Genomic DNA, 20,517 nt, shown 5'->3' with positions numbered 1-20,517 from the left:
GAACACGATTGCCATTCTCAGACCAGCATTAGAGATGAAAACATTCACACGGTTAGAGACATTCTTGAAGAAGATTGACTCTAACAGAGTCATCTCGGGTAATTTTTGAGTATCAAAAATTGCAGAACAGGTTGTTATAAGTTATGGGAGCTGTCAAACGATCACTACAAATGACCTACAGCTCTGTAAAGTGTGTGCCAGATGGTCCCTCGCCTTTTGACCGTAGATCCACCTTTGAGAATTACGAAAAAGTATAAATATAAAAAATGCATGGAAACAAGTGTTTTTAGAATTGCATTGAAAATTAATAACTAGGAAACATAAATTTTATAGACTTATTTTAATGGTTATTACCACAGATTTCAGAATATTTGAACAGATAAGAAACAAATTATAATTTGTAATACATTTTTAGTGGCATTTTGATCGAACCAACAACCTATGCAAAATGTTTAGGTCTTTTTACTTTTCTGTCTAGATAGCGCTAAACTCTACAAGGGAAAGTATTGTAATTGGTCCAATTTGGGCATATTCAGTTTTCACTGGATCTTGAGGTTTTTGCCACCTAAGGAACCCAAAAAACCGGATGGAAATCTTCTGGATGTTAATACATAATGCCACTATTTGTGTATATGTTAGTAACAATCACAACTGATGAGGAGCACCTGTGATATATTTTCCTCACCACACATCAGTTCTAGAAAAAACATGGCCACCTCAATTAACAGGCATTTTAGAATATTTTTTAGTTGATTATCTGTACCAATAGAACATTCATCTAAATCTACAGGCTCCTATTCGACATAAAATTCTTGGTCCAAGTTTTAATTCTACCGAATTATTTCAAAAGAAAAAAAAAACACCACTGTAAAATATTTTATAATTTAATTCCAAATAAAAATAAATATACCTTATATATTATTCATTAAATACATATATGTATCTATTATATAGTTATAAGTTCATATATAAAATATTAAAAAAAACTCTGGATAAAATTATAATACTATATATGCTTTAAATAATTTCCTTCAAGCATTCACATCCCGTTAACCGTTCAACCTTTCATTAACATTTTTTTTTCATTTTAATCTATAAATTATGTTTTGATGACATCGTGTATTGTATTAAAATAGATGCTAATAATACAATAACGGCAACAACAATACCACCAATTAAAACATATGACGATGTCATCAAACCAGACTGTGAACGCTCTTCGATAGTAGTTTCTGGATTATTTGTTAGTTCATAAAGCTGAGATGGATCTGAAAATCAAAAATTGTGTTAAAAAATAATAATAAATAAATGGAAACTACCGTTTTTATAGAATAAAGCAATAAAATTTCGTCTGACCACTTATATGTTATATATTTGTGTATTAATATAAAAGTATACACTACATAAATTTATAGAAATACTTCAAACATTCTGCATAAAAGGTGAAATTCCTGAACAGGTAAAATAAATGAATAACAGATTAACTTAGCAAATGAATGAAGACCAAAAAAACTGTGTTTCCCAAAAAATTAATGGTACAGACTATATATAATGGGCAAAAGAATCTTATAAATACGTCAGTGATGAAACTATTTCTTACTCTTCATGAAAATTCAGGTTATATTTTCAGAAAAATTGTAAAACAAACAAATTTCAGAATCTTAAAAAAAAATTATTAAATTATAAAAAGTAAAATTAATTTGTTGTCTTTCAACAGCGAAAAATCAATAAAAATGAATATCTGGTAAAACAACAAAAAAGGCGAAAAGGATCTTTTTAACTTTTGGGTCTGCTATGAATATTGCTAACTTTAAAATTATTTTCTACCTGCTGGTAGAAATGCTTATTTCTATACGTACCTTACAACATTTAACATATTTACTCAAAAACAAATTTATAATATTTCTGCATCATTAGAATTGATTTCTTTTTAATGTATATAGACTTAATATATTTACCCATTTGTCCTTCAAAGTCTTTCTGTACAGCTGATTCAGATAAATTAAGCCCAAGTAATTCCTGTAATGCTATAAGAGATTCAGATGCTCCTTCACCAGGAAATAAATAATCACATAAAGCAACCTTCGAATAAGGCAATGGTATTAACACACGACGAGGAGGCTCATGAAGAACTACTCTATCTGGTTCAATAAAACAAATTATAATAACAAAAAACCATACAGATTAATTATAGATCATCAAATAAACTTTAAAAATAAAATTAATAAATAATGTTTCAGAGCTTCATAATAATCCTTTCCCCACATTTAATAATAATAATAATTTATCAAATCCTCTTGACTTTCTACTAATTATATTTTGATTTCTTATTGTAATAATTCTAAGTTTACATCATTGACAACAGCTGGTTCAGATGGTAGTATATTAGCAGCATATAGCCATCAAAACTTTTTATACAAACCCATGAGTATTCCTCTGCTTTATTTATAGCAAAGTAGTTGTAATAATTGATATATTGCATCCAATAAAAAAATAGGTAGCTTTAAAGAAATTCATAACAGGGCATGTTTTTCACGTACCATTTAATAGTTAAAAATCTTGTAAAATTTGATGAAGAAAATTATAAAAAGATCCTACAGTCTGTGTCATTAAATTAGTTATTTACTTTATTATGCATAAATATTTGGTCAACTAAAATTTACCAGCAACTTATGATAGTTTATTTAGACTGTAAGTGTTCCAGCTTTTACTGATAAGCACCTGTAAACAGTTGGAGATGACAGGTAATCTGCTTACCAAGTAGCTACCTCATTCTATACAATACAAAGACAAAGCATCTAGTGCAGGAACTCAGAGAGATGGGGGAAGAAAAAAAAGGTGTCAAAGGCTACAAAAACAATCCAAAACTAGTATTATGTGTGGGTGTTTGATTAAATAAAATTTTCAGATATTTCTTCGATAAACTGATTGGCTTTACTGTATAAGCACTTAAGTCTTAAGTTCAGCTTTTACACCAATAGATAGACCCATAAACAGAGCCATTACAAAGGATGCAGTCAATCATCCTTAAAAATCAGTTACATTTCTCAGATAACTGGATTAAATTATTTCAATTTTACCAATTTAAAATCTAAGTTCTGAGTTAAATTAAAGGTTCAAAACAATGAATTTTAACTCTACCAGACTCATATCAGATCAAACCATAACTAAATTACTCATAAAAATGTTCACTACACTTGTAATATTTTACATTTCAAAAGAATAATACTACATTTTAATAACTGTAATACTAAAAACAATATCATATATCATAACTAATCTTAAAAAAAATGAAGAAACTACAAACTACTTTAAAAAATAAAATGAAGAAACTACCTTCTGAATGAAGGAGATAATTAATTAGAATTTGTCTGAGTACAATAAAAATTAGTTTTTTTTTTTAAAAAAAAAAGGTAAATCTAATAATAATATAGAAAATAAAAAATTGTATTACATTTTATGAGGTACAAGATGGCCTGTTTTAACCAGTAGTCCCTCAGTAGCTAGTTTGGAATCTTGTGCAACCCTTGGATAAAAAAAATCCTAGAGTTCTAAAAGAATGAAGGCTTTCCACCTGACTGAGCTCCAGTAAAGGAGCAGGTGTCCTACTGATTACTAGAATGTATTACCAGCAAGACACCTCCAGACAGAATCAGAACTGCAGCTGGCCCAATCTCCAAGGCACTCAGTCATGTACGAAAGAAGACAAACAGGATGAGGAAAAGGATGTGAAGAGGAACAGTCAACCAGCCACAGGGACTGCCTCTAATTAGAGTATATCACTGATAAAATGTTAGAAATGAATATAACAGACAAAAGGTGAAGAGGTATAGTGTAATACAAATTAAAATAAATCATAAAATTTTTAATAATATACAATATATGCAATATTAATAAACCACTTACCCTCTGGTGAGCCTAACTCTTCTTCAACCAAAGAATCCCAATGCATCTCTAATCGACATGAAAAGGACCTTATTATGTCATCTTTTACAGCCTTAAACAAAATAATAAATAGAGAAAATTTAAATATTATAAAAAATTCATTTTAAAGAATGTTTTAAAAATTATTTTAACAGTGAAGTATATTTGCACAATATAAATTAACATTACATAATAATGAGAAAAGTATTTATACATTAAATTTCTTCTTCTAAAATACATAATCTACAAGTTAAATTCTTGAAATGTATTTATGAAGCTGAAATGATCAAGCTTAACAATAGTAAAGTATTGTTTTTTAATATTGATATCTGACCATTAAGCATTCTTTTACTTATCATTCTACAATTACATTCTGGCTAACTTCTATTCCATTTGAACACTAAATATGAAAAAATTATAAAAACATTTCCTTATTGAAATGGGAAAAATTTTAATGAAAGATAAAACTTTGTTTTTTAATAACCTTATTTCATATATCTTTAAAAAAAACCAATAAGTTGAAATTGCAAACCAGGATTTTATTTTACCTAAGCAAGAAATGGAGAACATAATTTTGTGTAATTTCAATAGATTTCCTCAAATAATGCAGTAAAGAACCAGATTTAACATATATATAAAATATTTTTAACGTCTTTCTCATCACCTTTTATAAATTATAAACTAAGGTATTTTCTTTTTTCACATGGATTATAAAATCAATTTATTTAGAGAATAACAGACGAATTTTGCAGTGAGAGAAAAATGACAAACCTGATCTGGATTTGTATCCATAATACCCTGGATGAAAGACAAAAGATATTATTATACAGTTACAATTGTTCGTTATACATTTCAAAATGTATAATTTACACATTAAATTTTGGGGTGTATGATTGAAATCCGTTTAATAGACCAGCACAGTTTAGGATTAGAAAAAATAAGGTAAAATATAATAATGCTAAGAATAATTTTACCTTATGAAACAGATCATTCTTTAATCTTTAATTTGTTATACAACATAAAATATTAACATAATTTGTAAATAAATGGGTTAAGTTTTTCACGGGTTACATTTTACTGATGAAAAAGTTCCACAATTTCTCCTATACTGATAAATCAATCTACAGCTAAACAAGGCAAAAAAACAATACATACATTTCCATTTGTAAGCAAAACTACAATCTGATTTATTTTTATATTAAGAAGGTTCAATACATTACTTTTTCATTGCCAGCAACCGAATACGATATCATATACTAATAACATTGATTATAATGTAAATGAAATGCGATACTCAAATCAGCCTAAGCTTTGACCACAAGTTCTCAAAGTCTACTGAACATCTAACATATATTACATTTTAAACAAATGAAACATATCTTGTCATTTCAGCAACATGTTCTATTGCTGAACATTAACAACCAACTATCTACCAAATGAAAGTACAGAGATAAATAACAAATGCTGCCTAATGTATGGTTTAATTGTGGTAGATTAAACACATCATTATACCGGTCTATAAAAGTGTATTGGTACCAAAATAAACTATATATACCTTGATCAAATCCAAATTTTGCATTTAATCATTTCATTAAAACAGCATGAATTTCATAAATGTATATGCCAATGTTAAAAAGCTACCTTAATTATTTGTAACACTTTCAAAATTTTGTTCTAATGTATTATCACAAAGAAACCCATGATCAAAAATCTAGAAAAACATTTAAAATAAAAGATATTTCTAACTTTATTTTATTTTTATGAGACACAAAGCTTTTTCTAAAATCTACCTTAAACAAGCAAATAAAAAAGCCAAATTCTCAAAAAATATTTTCAACAAAAAGACTTTAAAATTTATTTCAATTTTTCACCATTAACATTTATTTAATGTACCAGAGCTAAAATGTTATTGTGGAAGTGATTTCATGTCAGATATAATAAAATGTGTCTTTCAATAATTTATTATGACCTACATTTTAATATTACTTCTCTGAAGGCTTACACATGTCACTCAAAATTAGTTGTAATAAATATATATGGTGCCAGATAATATAGCTTTACAAACTCTTATCACAAGAAAGATTTTATTCAACGGTCAATAGAATTTTATTTTATACTTTTAAGATTATTACAACAAACAACGCTACTGATGGTAAAAAGTTATTCTGGATGAATTACCTTTCAAAAATTATTTTATTTATTTTTAACGTTACTTTTTTCATATGCTTTCTAGCTGTTAACAATGTAAACATAAAAAAATTAAGAGTTTAAGTGACATAATTATTAATATAATTTTATTACACTGGTTATGTATTTCTTAATTACCAACAGGTTTTTCATGATTTTTGAGAGGTTATAACTTTTTTATTAGTACAATACACAATAAACCTTTTTATTTGCTGTAAACATCTACAAAAACACTGCAAGTTTGAGATTTTTATCACCAGTCCCATCAGAGTTATTTGAAGCCAAAATGTGAATTTAAAAAAAAAAATTAGTTTTCAAAAATTCTTAACACTTTAGGGGTAAGTATATCACCATTAATATTATTTATGGTAAAACTACTAATATATACCTACATATAAAAAATAATAATTCAAACGGTGTATGTGTCCTGCCTCTTGAAAAAAATTACCAAAAGTGAATTTTCACATTTTTCATGTTCAACTTTATTGGCAATTTTCTCATAGAAAGAAAAGAGATACGTAAATAAACTGGACCAACCTTTTACCTTGAAAAAAATATAAATAGATTTCTTTTTGTTTCATCCTTGCAGTGCCAATAATTGTTTAGTTATGATTTTTTTCCATAAACCCTTACAATCACAAAAATAAGTGTGCGCACCATAACAAAAATGGCTGCCACAGGTAAACTACTTAAATGAAAAATTAAAAAAAAAAAAATAGTTTTAAGGTCCTGACACATGTAGGAAACAAATGGGTAAGTTTCAATTTTTTCTGAATTGGTTAAGCAACCACCCTTGGGTCACTTCAAATGGATTGATGCATTAGTTATATGAAAAGAAAATTTTTGCAAGAACTATACCTGGTAGGTGGTGCTAGTGTTGAGATATTTACTAAACAAATATACAATAAACAGACTTTTTTCTTCTATGTATATAACAAGCAGTGTTCATGTGTGTTCGCTGTAGACTAAAAAACTACTGGACCAATTTACATGCAGGAAAAGGGGAAAAAATAAAAACAGGAAAAAGGGGAAAAATAGAAAATGGGAGAAAATAAAAAGGGAAATATGGAAAAGGGGAAATGGGAAACAGAGAAAAAAGGAAAAAGGGGGAAAAGGGATAGAGTGAAAGGTTAAATTTTGTGATGTTCTGTAATGTTCAGGTTTTTAATAACTTATCAAACTTTCAATTGTGTTCATTAAATCTATATATATATATATATATACACTCAAATCTAGCAGTAGCGAAGCATTGTCAGGTCTGCTAGAAGTAAATGAATCTGAAATAGAAGTTTCAAAATTTAATTCTAATTAAGTATTGTGCTTCTAAATGCTACAATCAGTTTTTAAAAAAAGCTCACAAATTCACTAATAACAGCAAGAAATATCACAAGATTTTTTTTTTAATTAGATGGCTAAACTTGCTACAAATTAAAAAAAAATTCTTCACAACTTCTTTCAAATTTTATGACTTTTCATTGAATATTTGTCATACAAATTTTTTTAGTAACACATTCTGAGAAACTAAATGCAAAAACGATTTTCATCAACAGGGAGACAAAATCAACAATAATCTATTTAGAAAAAATGTAAACAAAAAGGAAGCAGCTAATCATTTTAATGTGATTACTTTACTTTACCACTTTCCTCAATTATAGGTTGTCCTATTTTAATTTTGCATGTACAAAAATAAAAACCTTTGCACAAATGTTTTCTAATAAATATTTTTTAACTTTAATAAAAAAAAGCAAACAAAATACCTTAATAGCTTCTTCAACACTTGCTTTCTGATGTAAAAATACCCTGCATGATAAGGCTCCGTTACAGCGCATTTCTCCTGATATATTAACAATTTCTAAACTATCATCATTATTGCCAATCAGTTCCTGAAATTTAAAATTTACACAATATTAAATTGAAAGTCAAGTAATTTATATCAGTAACAATATAATGTAATACACATTACCAAATTCATCACACTGAGCACACAAAAAACCTGTAGCCTAATTAGTGATTCTAATCTATATATAGAGCGATTCAAGAGGAAAGGGAATTAATTTTGAAACTGATTCTAGAGCTTGAAATAAGGTAAAGAGTTCATACAAATTAATGTCTGAAAATGCTTTGTTATCGAGTTATGGCTAGTGAAAACATTTAACCAGATTTCAGCTCCCCCAGTGAAATGAGGTCATACTGAAATTTTTAATGCATTATATAAGGGTAAAAATTTATGGTTTTTTTTTTCCTTTTTTGACCTGAAGATCAAATAAAACAGGACCCACAACTGCATCTCTCATGTAGTTTTCATGATATCCAATGTAAAACAGAAAAATATGTCTTTTTAGGTTTGAAGTACAATATATTTGTAAAGTAACTAATACGAGGTTGTTAAAAAAATAACCAAACTTTTTTAATTACCGCCAATGGAGATATTTAGTGACGTGCGGTTGGCAGCATTGCGTTCTGCATAACCTCAGTTATTAATTAAGTTCCTCAATCTAACCTTTAAAAAACTAAATTTATTAACTAAAAATACCTGTTTTTAATTTGTACAAATTCATATTTTTCTGTTAAGTTTCATTCTGTTTCGTTTTTAATAATAAAAGTTGATATTGTTTTTGTTTTTATAGACTTTATTACATCCACTTTCTTGGGATTAAATTCTCTACAAGATTTGATAATAAAATTTATGCATTTATTACTTATTTAACAAAGTTATTGTACTTTAAATCTAAAAACAAAACATGTTTTTTGTCACTGAATGTTTCTGTTATGCATTGGATATCATGAAAACTACATGAGAAACAGTTGTGGTACCTGTTTTATTTGATTCTTCAGGTCAAGAAACATAAGAAACCATCCAGTTTTTACCCCTTATATAACACCTTAAAAATTTCAATATGACCTCATTTACTTGGAAGGGGGAGAACTGAAATCCAGGTGAAATTTTTTGCTAGCTGTAATTTGATACAGCTTTTCTGGACATGTTTGTATGACCTTTTTTCCTTATTTCAAACTAAATCAGTTCCAAAATTATTCCCCTTTCCTCATGAAACACCCAGATAATCTATTATATATTTATTAATTAAATAATTTTGACTATGACATTTGTTTTTGTTTTTATTGTTTATGTATGTTCAACTTTCTTAAACATTCCTGCTACCACGTACACTTTCAAATTGCGAGATATACTGCTCATCAACCACCTATTTATAATATTTTTTTATATTATACCATATTGACAGTATTAAAAAAAAAACCTATAAATTTACTGCATATTTAGTTAAAGATGAATGATTTGTACTGTATATCACTCTGGTTTAATTTTAATAATTACTTTTTCCTAAAAGAAAAAAAATTCATGTCAGGAAATGTAAATAGTATCAGTTTGAATTTAAACTCAAAAAGAACTCAGTATGTGGAACAAATAAAAATGATTCTGAAGTATATAAATGCCACAAGATTCTTGGTTAATTTTAAAATGATTTAGAAGATTAATGTCATCTTTTTTTGCCGCAAAACAGTCAATTGTTCTATATAAATAAATTTTTATTTAAAAATAAATGATTCGTAAATACAAAGGGTGAAGTACAAAATATAATTGTACAAAAGGGTGATGAGTGTCTAGATATAACAGATTTAGAAATAACATACGATACAGTCCTTTTTCTCTTGTAAGAATGTATACTTCATAACTAAGAATCAACGTGGACTCGTACATATAGGTATTTATTTTCTTATTTATGTAAGATGAAGAAAAACAATGTAATTCTCCACCCTCTTAATAAATTCAACAGTTAATCTGTTATTGTAAGTTCATACACTTACAATAATGATGTACTAAAATGAGAATTCCATAATTTGCTTCCTTACTTTATTAAAAACAATTTAGTTTGTAAAGTAACCTTGTAATAAAAAAACAAAAAGTTAACCACCAAACACAGTACAGAAAAGCTACAAAAAAACTAATACCAATAGTTGACTTTCTTAACTAGAATTCTATACAGAAGAATTGAGAGGAGAGTGGAAGAAGTGTTAGGAGAAGACCAATTTGGTTCAGGAAAAGTATAGGGACAAGGCAAACAATTTTAGGCCTCAGATTAATATTAAAAGGAAGATTAAAGAAAAACAAACCAACATACTTGACATTTATAGACCTAGAAAAGGCATTCGATAACGTAGACTGGAATAAAATGTTCAGCATTTTAAAAAAATTAGGGTTCAAATACAGAGATAGAAGAACAATTGCTAACATTACAGGAACCAAAACAGCAACAGTAATAATTGAAGAACGTAAGAAAGAAGCCGTAATAAGAAAGGGAGTCTGACAAGGATGTTACCTATCCCCATTACTTTTTAATCTTTACATGGAACTAGCAGTTAATGATATTAAAGAACAATTTAGATTTGGAGTAACAGTACAAGGTGAAAAGATAAAGATACTATGATTTGCTGATGATATAGTAATTCTAGCCGAGAGTAAAAAGGATTTAGAAGAAACAATGAATGGCATTGATGAAGTCCTATGTAAGAACTATCACATGAAAATAAACAAGAACAAACAAAAGTAATGAAATGTATTAGATTTGTTTATGGACCACTGAATGTGAAAATAGGAGGAGAAAAGATTATGGAGGTAGAAGAATTTTGTTATTTGGGAAGTAGAATTACTAAAGATGGATGAAGCAGGAGTGATATAAAATGCCGAATAGCACAAGCGAAACGAGCCTTCAGTCAGAAATGTAATTTGTTTACATCAAAAATTAATTTAAACGTCAGGAAAATATTTTTGAAAGTATATCTTTGGAGTGTCGCTTTATATGGAAGTGAAACTTGGATGATCGGAGTATCTGAGAAGAAAAGATTAGAAGCTTTTGAAATGTGGTGCTATAGGAGAATGTTAAAAATCAGATGGGTTGATAAAGTGACAAATGAAGAGGTATTGTGGCAAATAGATGAAGAAAGAACAATTTGGAAAAATATAGTTAAAAGAAGAGACAGACTTATAGGTCTGTCTGTCTGACTTATACTAAGATATCTTGGAATAGTCGCTTTAATATTGGAAGGACAGGTAGGAGGAAAAATTGTGTAGGCAGGCCACGTTTGGAATATGTAAAACAAATTGTTAGGGATGTAGGATGTAGGGGTTGTATACCGAAATGAAACGACTAGCAGTAGATAGGGAATTTTGGAGAGCTGCATCAAACCAGTCAAATGACTGAAGACCAAAAAAAAATAGTTGACTTTAGTGGGATCTTGCATCATCAGTTGGTACAGAATTCTACAATTACATTAAAAAAAAAATAATAAAGAAAAGAAATAAAAACTTGAAAATTTAGAAAACATAAAACCCTAACAACCACAAAACTTCAACAACCCAATTTCACTACTAACTGGAATGATTTACAACATCATGCATCTACATTCGTAAACACTGTTGCTAACTGTGTAAATTCGGTTATACAAATAAAATAATAGAAAAAATGTATGATAAAAATAATTGTAAAAAAGCTTGCAAACAAAATAACCATATAAATATTTAAGAAATAATAAAAATGATGAAAAGGATTTAATGGAAATGTGCAAAATTAAATGTAGACAGTAATTAAATTTATATTTGTAAAACTAGCAGATCTTTTAAAAAAATATTTGTGTATTTAATCAAAGCATCATCTTCAAAAACAATCTGTTGATTAATTAATCACTTCATATTTTTGTTTAAATTTATAAATATAATATTTTTCAAGTACCCTCATTATTTTATTGTTATAAATTTCCAAAATTTATTAATTATTTTTGTAATCAGTAATACTATGCTTACATTGCAACAAATGGTTGGCCACATTAGAAATGTGGCCAACCACATACAAGAGAAATAACACTCTGTGTTATTTTGTTGTTGCAATTTTATAAAAATATTTAGGTAATTTATTCTCTGCTTTTTATATAACTTTTCTATAATTTCAACAACGAAACCATTAAATAGCGCTGCTTGTTCTATTACATCTATTTCCTTCTTGAGTTTGTTTTGTATAATTTGTTTTTGTTCCTTGTATAATGTAACACTAAAAAATCAGGTTTTTATATGTATCAATTTTTTGTGACGAGTATTTAGAATTTATAAATACTGTAATGCTATTCTTTAAGGTTCTCCATAAACTGATGTTTCCATAACATTGCTTACATTTATTTCAATCTCAATACCTAAAAAATGTATTTTTCTGTTCTTTTCCATTTTGCAAATAAATTTTGAGTTATCATTATAATTATTGTGCTTATTTAAAACGATGAACTGAAGTTGTGTTGTTCAAGTTTTGTGGTATAGGGTTTGTGTTTTCTAAATTTTTACTTTTTTTGTCAATGAATTATTTGAATATATGTATACATATATATTATGATTCCTTTGTTAAGCATAGCAAAAGTGACCAGTAAATTTACCACTTGTGCTTTGTCCCAAATATTCTAGTGTTTTATTGTCTGTTTTTAGCAAGATAATCTCATTTTCCCTTCTACCAACTTTCTACACAGTAACACATCATTAATGACTTGTTAGGTTTGTCCAAATGCTTTAATTTCCTCTATTAATATGTTGATGGAGAGATCACATAAATATGGAATGGATAAATATTTTAATATGTAATAATTAATATAACACCTGTACTTCACTACTGTCTGAATAAAGTATTCAGACAATTTTATTTAAAACAAGCAGCATCTACAGTTAAGAATTATAGAAATTAAATTTCTGCTGAATGAATGAAATTAGACTAATAAATTATAAAATCTATCAGATTCATGATCAAAAGCTACAATAATTTTTTTTTACATTCCAGAATAAAGAAAAAAAACATCTTAAATATTTGACAATCTTTATGATAAAGATGTATTACATCTAATAGCAACATAGTAACCTGCACCACTCAAGAAATCTTATGAGTTTTTCCGTTCCTGTTTTAGACTAAAGAGATCTAACATGAAGATTTTAGATGAAACTTTGGCTGAAAATTAGCAAACAGAAAAATTTATGAGTTCCTTAATGTTAGTGGCAAGGTGTGAAAACTAATAAGATTACTAGATGAGAATTAAAAATGAATGATATGAAAAAATCTGTTATGGGGTACACATATTTGTGTACCAGAAAAAAATTTTCTGGAGCCGATTCACTTTAAAGATGACATATTTTATTCACTAACTAAAAGGAACAAAATAAAAGTATGCCGGTTTAACTGACTTGTTCATTTATCTAAAAACAATGGTAATCCAAAGATATCCAGAAATAACTTTTTTCAACCCAGTTGAATAATTAAGAGAAAGTCTACTGTAATAAAATTCAAAATTACAAATAACATAATAATATTACTTACACATGGTGTAAAAAGATTTACTTCTAAAGTTTTATCCTCCTTTGAACTACCTTTACTACCGCTCTGTTTTCCTTTTTTCTTTTTATCTGTTACTTCTAAACTGTCAGCATTATCTTTAATTTCACCATCTATAGTGCATATAGCTTTAGTTACAATGTTATTAATATTTGACAAAATTTCCTGAAAAGTAAAACCAAATTAGAACACAAATAAAATTAAACTTTGAACAGAGCATTAAATTAAAATATCTAGCCAAGCTGTGAATAAAAAAACAGACCAAAAATTAAGCAAATAATCAAATTCAATTTAAAGTAACTTTGGTTACTTTCCTGCCTGTACGTGTGAGGCCTTGCACTGTCTAGGTGGCCTTTTTCATTTGCCGATTCTGGCCATTTTTCTTTGATTGCTTCCTTCAGTTTCATTAGTTGTTAACAATAAATATCTGCATGATCATTTGGTTCCTTGCAAGCAGCTCAAAATATACAACACGTTTGTAATCTCACCATATTGACAGCATGATCTTTTTTTTGATGCAATTCAGCTTTCAATGTAGTTTGTGCTGGTTCATCATGCTTCGACCATGATCGTTTTCTATTGATTTTATTGTAGATGATCCATTTTTCATCAACAGTGATGATTCTTTTCAGAAAAGGGTTAACTATTGTGTTTGAGATGCATATCACAAATATTGATTCATAGTGTTTAAGTGAAATCTTTCAATTCATACAGAACCCAAATATCAAGCTTTTTAACAAATCCAAGACATTTGATGTGCTTCTCAATTGTTGTGCGACTGCTTTCTGCAATCTCTTGCACGTATATGATGATCTGATTCAATTATGGCTTTGATTTTTTGGTCTTCATTGACTATAATAGACTGACAGAATACGTTAGTTATCTCTGAGTGAAAAAGCTTCAGAAAAGAATTTTTTACACAAATTCTGACACATGCTATCTATTAGGCAATCAACACCATAAACTTCATACATATTTTGTGAGCCTCAGTAGCTTTCTTGCCTTTACTGATATAAGAAAGTAAAATATGTTGAAAATGTTTTTTTCACTCCGTGTTAAAATTGACCGATAAACTAACAAGTCCAAACAAAATTATGTGGAATTTGCTTCTAAAATGTGCTAAAAGTGACACTATCAAATGCCAAAAGAAAAAATCATAACAGTCCTTCAAAATAAACATAAATCTATCTATTTGAAAAAACCAAATTACTTTCTTGTCGACCCCAATTCTGTGTAGGAATCAAAACACTATTTAAATTTAGAGGCACTGCTTACAAACGTAACAATGTCAAACACCACTAACTGTAAACATAACTCATAACAAACTGCTTCATCCAAATTCAAATTTAATACATGTACTAGGGTAATTTGGGGTCATACCCCAAATTACTTGGGTCATACTTTGCAGGGTGCAAAGTATGACCAAATGACTACGATATCTGTCAAGTATGATCCTTCGAATAGTGTGCTACAAAGTGTCAAACATGTGTGTTTAATTGCTTGTTTGTGGGAATCGTCACCTGTATATTTTTTTTCTTAAAACAAAGTTTTGAAATTTGCTGAAAAATGGATAAACTGAAGTTCAAGCTGTTATAAAAGCTTGGTTTTAAAAGGTTTAACTCTGACGATTATATAAAAAAAATTAGACTCCACTTTAAAGAAGTCTTCCCTTTCATTTTCAACTATAATAAGAACTAATAAAAAAGCTGCTGAATTTAAACATGATCATACATCCATTCAAGATGAATTCTCAGGAAGCCCAAATAACATTACAACTAACAAAACTGTCATAAAAATCCATGGACTGAAGACTGAAAATATGTGACCTTGCTGACACAGCAAACATCTCGATAGATTGTGTCCATTACATTTTACATGTTGTATTGGGTATGAAAAAGCTTTCCACTTGATGGGTGATGCTTTTTTTAACAGATGACCAACACATTTGATTGAACACTTCTTAAGGGCGTTTAGATTTACTTAAATGTGATTCCACTGAGTTTCTTCAATGTTTTATAACAGTAGATGAAACATGGATTCACTATTTCACACCAGAAATCAATTAGTGGTGATAGCAGCTAAAGGTGTATCAAAGAAATTGAAAATGTTTTCATCTGATATTTTTGTTTTATTTTTGTGCTACAGTGCTCACAGACTACCTGGATAAAGGCAGGAACATCACCAGGGAATATTATGCTTCACTACTAGACCGACTGCAAAGTACTATTCAGGCTAAACATTCACATCTGACCAAAAAGAAAGTGATCTTTCACCACAATAATGCACCTGCACCAACATTTCGGATTGTTGTTACAAAACTTATGAGCTATCCTTAAAAGTGCTTCCACTGCACTGTGTTTGCCGGATTTGCTCCCAACAATTACTTCCTCTTCCCAAACCTGAACAAATGGATTTCCAGATAAAGATTCACCTAAAATGATGAGGTCAAAGCTGAGATGACCTCTTATATTGCAGTTGCACACATCAAATTAGACTGAGGGTTTAAAAAAGTTGTAAAGTCACTGGTCAAAATGTACTAAATTGCAAGGTGACTATGTTAAAAAAAAAATTCTGAAAAATCTGATTTTCTTTGTCAGGCAAAGAACATTCTCAACAGCCCTCATATTATATGGATCATTAAAATAATAAAGAAACAAATGACAAGTTTTAATAGTTTTTCTTTTTTTTTAATAAATTTACCTTACTCATTTTTCAAAATAATCTTTAGCTATAAACTTCTCCTAGCCCAAAACATTTATTCTTTTTTTTTTGCTATGGGCAAGAATCTTTTAAAAATCTGAGCACTTTTTGTACATCTGATTTTCCTTTTTCACTACAGTGAAATTTGACCCCCCTGTAATAACTGCTTCAGGGGTCCAAACAAAAACAAGTGACATGACATGAAGTCTGGACTGCAAGATAAATCTAACAGAACCTCCAACCTAATTTTTCAAGGATCTCATGTGTTAATTGTATATTATGCAGACGAGCATTATGCTTAAGTACTATCTTCTACTGTGAAGTATATCTTTTTTTCAATATTGTAGGCTTTACTTTACTAATAAACTTATCTTTGTAGAAGCAGCAATACTGGAAATTATCTTTCAAAATCACAGAGAATGGAAACATTACCAACATAAAAGATTGTATTACTTTATCGTTAGAAAACTGTAATATCTTAATGCTTGCTGCTTGATCCTGGCTCATAGTGATCAATCCGAATCTTATCTGAAGTCACTATTCTTTCCAAAACTTCTTCTCCTTCAATACAATTGCACTATTTGAATTTTATATGACTGTTGATAAACTTTCTTTAAATCAGTCTTCATGATCTTTCAAGTAGTTCAGGTTGAAATGAATACCTATGATTACTTGGTTCAACTACAAATAGTCTAATTTATTTGGTAATGAATTATGCTAATACTAAGATTATACAGAAATATTTTCTACCATAACTCATCCATCTGTTAAAATACATCATCAATACCAAGATAACAAAACTAGATTAAACTCTCACATTGATTATCACAACACCTTAATACCGTTTAAAATTTTTACATTTTAATTTGCACAAATTTATGTAAATCTACTGCTTGGTTTGAGCATTGGATAGTAAATATTTAATTATTTTTCTTACCCTCTGAAACCAGAAATCTGATTATTTAATGTACAATTTTAAAAATGCACTTTTCAAAAGAACTTACCAATGTAGAATGAATGATTAATAGACTGTTATGAATTAATAACTCTTATGTACCATAAATTTGTTGTCAAACAGCTATTTTAAATTAATAATTTATGATTTTTAAAATATCACACATCTTAGTTAGAATAATTCATCTTATTTACTGAATAATTCTTGTGTACACATCCCAGAGAACAGTGATATATATATATATATAAAATTGACAAAAATATTTTATTTTAGAAAAATCATTAGTTTTAAGTAAATTTTTTTCAAAGAAATGTAATAATTATGAACTGTAATAACAAAGAAATGTACTAATTATGAACTGTAATAAACAAACTGAAATTTTAACATGACAATTAGATAAATTCCAACTTACATTTTTAAGTCACTGCACGTTTTGAAGATGTTAAATGAAAGTAATTAACTGTCAATTTATAACTAGAAATAACTTAAACATTACAATCATCAACAAAACTCATAATGACAATTGTAAAAAAAAAGAACTTAAAAACAAACTAATTGATTTACTGAATATCAAAATAAATAAATAAAATTATTTTTTATTTTTTTTACTTATTTGTATAATTTTTAATTTATTATTTAATTGTATAATCATACCTGAAGATGTTTTCTCAATGGAGAAGCAGACTTTTCATTAATAATAAGATGTGGAACGATTTGTTCACAATCGTAAAAACAATCAAGTTGATGCCATTTTGTGCAACCAGACTGAAACTTCCAATCAACTGGTTTCAAAGATGTAGCTGCACTCATTTGAATATCTACACTTCTGCATGAATACCTGACAAATTTTATTAACAGTAATGAATGTAAAGAAAAAATTTATACTCACAAATACACTCGTTATTAAAAGAAATAAAAATATTATGAATAAACAAAAGTTTTATTACTTCGCAATATGAACTTGATTTCTCAACTTTGTAATTGTGCTGGGAATTTTTCGAGTTGAGACAATTGAAAATGCCTTATCTAACCATAAAAGATAAAATATACATCAATAAAATTTACAAAATCAACAGATTGTAAAAAATTGGAAATCTGTTTGAAAAAAAGACGTATTATTCATATGCATATTTCAGAAAAAATGTACTATTAAATAATTACTTAGTGTATTAAAAAGAAAAAAAGATTAAAAACAATATTCAAACTAAGTTAAAAGAAGAAAATTAGTCTATTGCATAAGGAAAAAATTATTGGACAATAACAAACATTTATTAAATTTTGTTCATAATATAAATAAAATTATTTTATTAAATCAAAATGAAAGAAATAATTTTTATTTAATGAAAGTATAAGTTATTAAATAATAATTAAAATATTATTAATTCATTATTATATAATTTTTTTGTGAAAACTGAAGCGACTACAAGATAATTCAAAATAGTTCCAAATTGTTAAATAGGCAACTTTAACAGAAATTCTTAGTTATGGAGTAAATAATATTAATCTAATTATAATCTGAGTAAATTTTTAAATTGACAAATTTAGTGTTGTATTGTGGGGAGATGAGTAAAGAAAAAATTTCTTATTAAAAGTTTACCAACTTTGTGGAAATCTCTATAGAGTTTATCAAAACCTAAGGATTAAATTAAACCTTATTAATTTTAAGTTTTTAGTAAATTAAAAATCTTTTTTTCCTTACTTTTCTTAACACTCTTAGGAATAAATGTGCCAAATATAGGCTTTCTAGCTATTTATGAAAATTGGAGGATTAGTAAGTAATGAATGAGTAAATGGGGTTTTATTATACAAATGTACTTAGGGTTTGGTTTCCACACAGAAATGTAAAGAATTTCAGGCCATTTTCTACAAGTAAAAATAAATAATAGGTTCATATAATCATGAACACCATGATTTCAAGTTATAGTGTGCAAAAAATTTTACCCTGATTTCTGCTCCACGGTAAAGAAATTCTTCAAATTTAAATTAAGGGCATATTTGATAGTTTCATGTAATTTATGACATGAAAAATTGTATAAAACATGTTGAAGACCTGTATATCTAGTAATTTTTTAGAACATTATTGTAAAACACAAAAAATTTATATCACAAAACACAGTTATTTTAGGTTCGACATACAATAATTTTTTAAATTGCCAGAAAACATATAATAATACAAAATAAAATAACCAAAAATGTTATTAGATTTTTCACAAAATGTATTTAAAAAAAAAACCGCAATAGCTGTTTCGGTACAGAGTACCTACCTCAGGTGTTATGAACAGAATACTAATGCTAAAAGTGCATCACAACAAAAAAAATTACAAAAAGCAAAACCAGTGCAAAAACCAAAAACAGATAAAATACATAAAGATAAAGAGAGTAACAACAGGGAGCATAACAAGTAACAATAATATATAAATTTAACTATAAATACTATGGGTCAATCCCAGAAAAAGGGGTGGTACTTACAAAAAGATAAGAAGCCGTCATATCCGTAAGTTTTACAATGGTTTTAACTCTTAACTGATCAATGAAAAGTATAGTGAATTAGAATTTTTAAGTTTCATTCATTTCAATGACTCTAAAACGTTAAATTTAAAGCCTTTTTTCTCAACACGAAGTACTTGTTTTTTAATCACCATTAAAAAACAATTTTTTTTCAGTTGGGAACATCCCCCAGGCAACCAGTCTGGCAATTAAGCATCACTCAGTTACCTCAGGGTGTCATGGCAGCAACCTGCTCTCCCTGTCTAGCCCCCTGTAGGGGCATCCACTGGGTTATTTCTAGCATCATCAGTACGTCAACTTCCTCTTCTGGACAGTCAGCTCATCCCTCAGCTGGAGAGCTACCCTTCCCGTCCCTAACCTACGAAGCACCAGGTGTGTGTTGCACATATCCGGTGCTTACCCCACACAACCCGACTCCTCACACCTTGAGGATCTTTTGGTGATTTCTTTTGTACGATGGATTTCAAAAAGATGGCTTCATCTATCAATTAAAAATATTATGGAACAAAATTTGTAAAGAACTTATTTTGAGAAAATCTATATAAGTTATCTCAAATCAACAAAAATTCTCAAAAAAAATATAAAGAGGACTTCTTAGAAGAATTTGACTTTTATATTAAAAATAAAAAGATGGAAACGTAGCAGAAAAATTCTACTTTATAATTTTAAACCAAAAAAAAGAATTAATTATTTAAAGACACTGGAAAATATCTAGAAATAAAATAAATTACTGAAATTAAATAAATAAAAACACATTATATACAAACTTACTGTTACAATAATTGTTGAAAATGTCCTCCTTCACTGTTTATACATATTCTGCTAAATTTAAAATTCCTTAGATATCTCTTCTTGTATCAGGATTTT

General features: G+C 28.0%; 1 protein-coding gene across 1 annotated transcript in view; it reads right to left on the bottom strand.

Annotated features, from left to right (window-relative positions):
* Positions 1–866: 866 nt before the first annotated feature.
* The window catches only part of LOC142331288 (protein odr-4 homolog), a 32,483-nt gene continuing 12,832 nt past the window's right edge, over positions 867–20,517 (bottom strand). Inside the window, exons 4-9 of the mRNA XM_075377082.1 lie at positions 17,797–17,980; positions 13,473–13,652; positions 7,869–7,994; positions 3,907–3,997; positions 1,959–2,141; positions 867–1,268 (exon numbers count right to left, since the gene is read on the bottom strand). Coding sequence (XP_075233197.1) covers positions 1,093–1,268; positions 1,959–2,141; positions 3,907–3,997; positions 7,869–7,994; positions 13,473–13,652; positions 17,797–17,980 — 940 coding nt within the window. The 3' untranslated portion in view covers positions 867–1,092. The remainder of the gene's footprint in view (positions 1,269–1,958; positions 2,142–3,906; positions 3,998–7,868; positions 7,995–13,472; positions 13,653–17,796; positions 17,981–20,517) is intronic.

The sequence above is a fragment of the Lycorma delicatula genome, chromosome 10 (genome assembly GCF_047948215.1).
Source record: "Lycorma delicatula isolate Av1 chromosome 10, ASM4794821v1, whole genome shotgun sequence".
Taxonomy (NCBI): domain Eukaryota; kingdom Metazoa; phylum Arthropoda; class Insecta; order Hemiptera; family Fulgoridae; genus Lycorma; species Lycorma delicatula.
The sequence above is the reverse complement of the archived record's forward strand: the minus strand, read 5'-3'. Positions and strand labels throughout refer to the sequence as shown.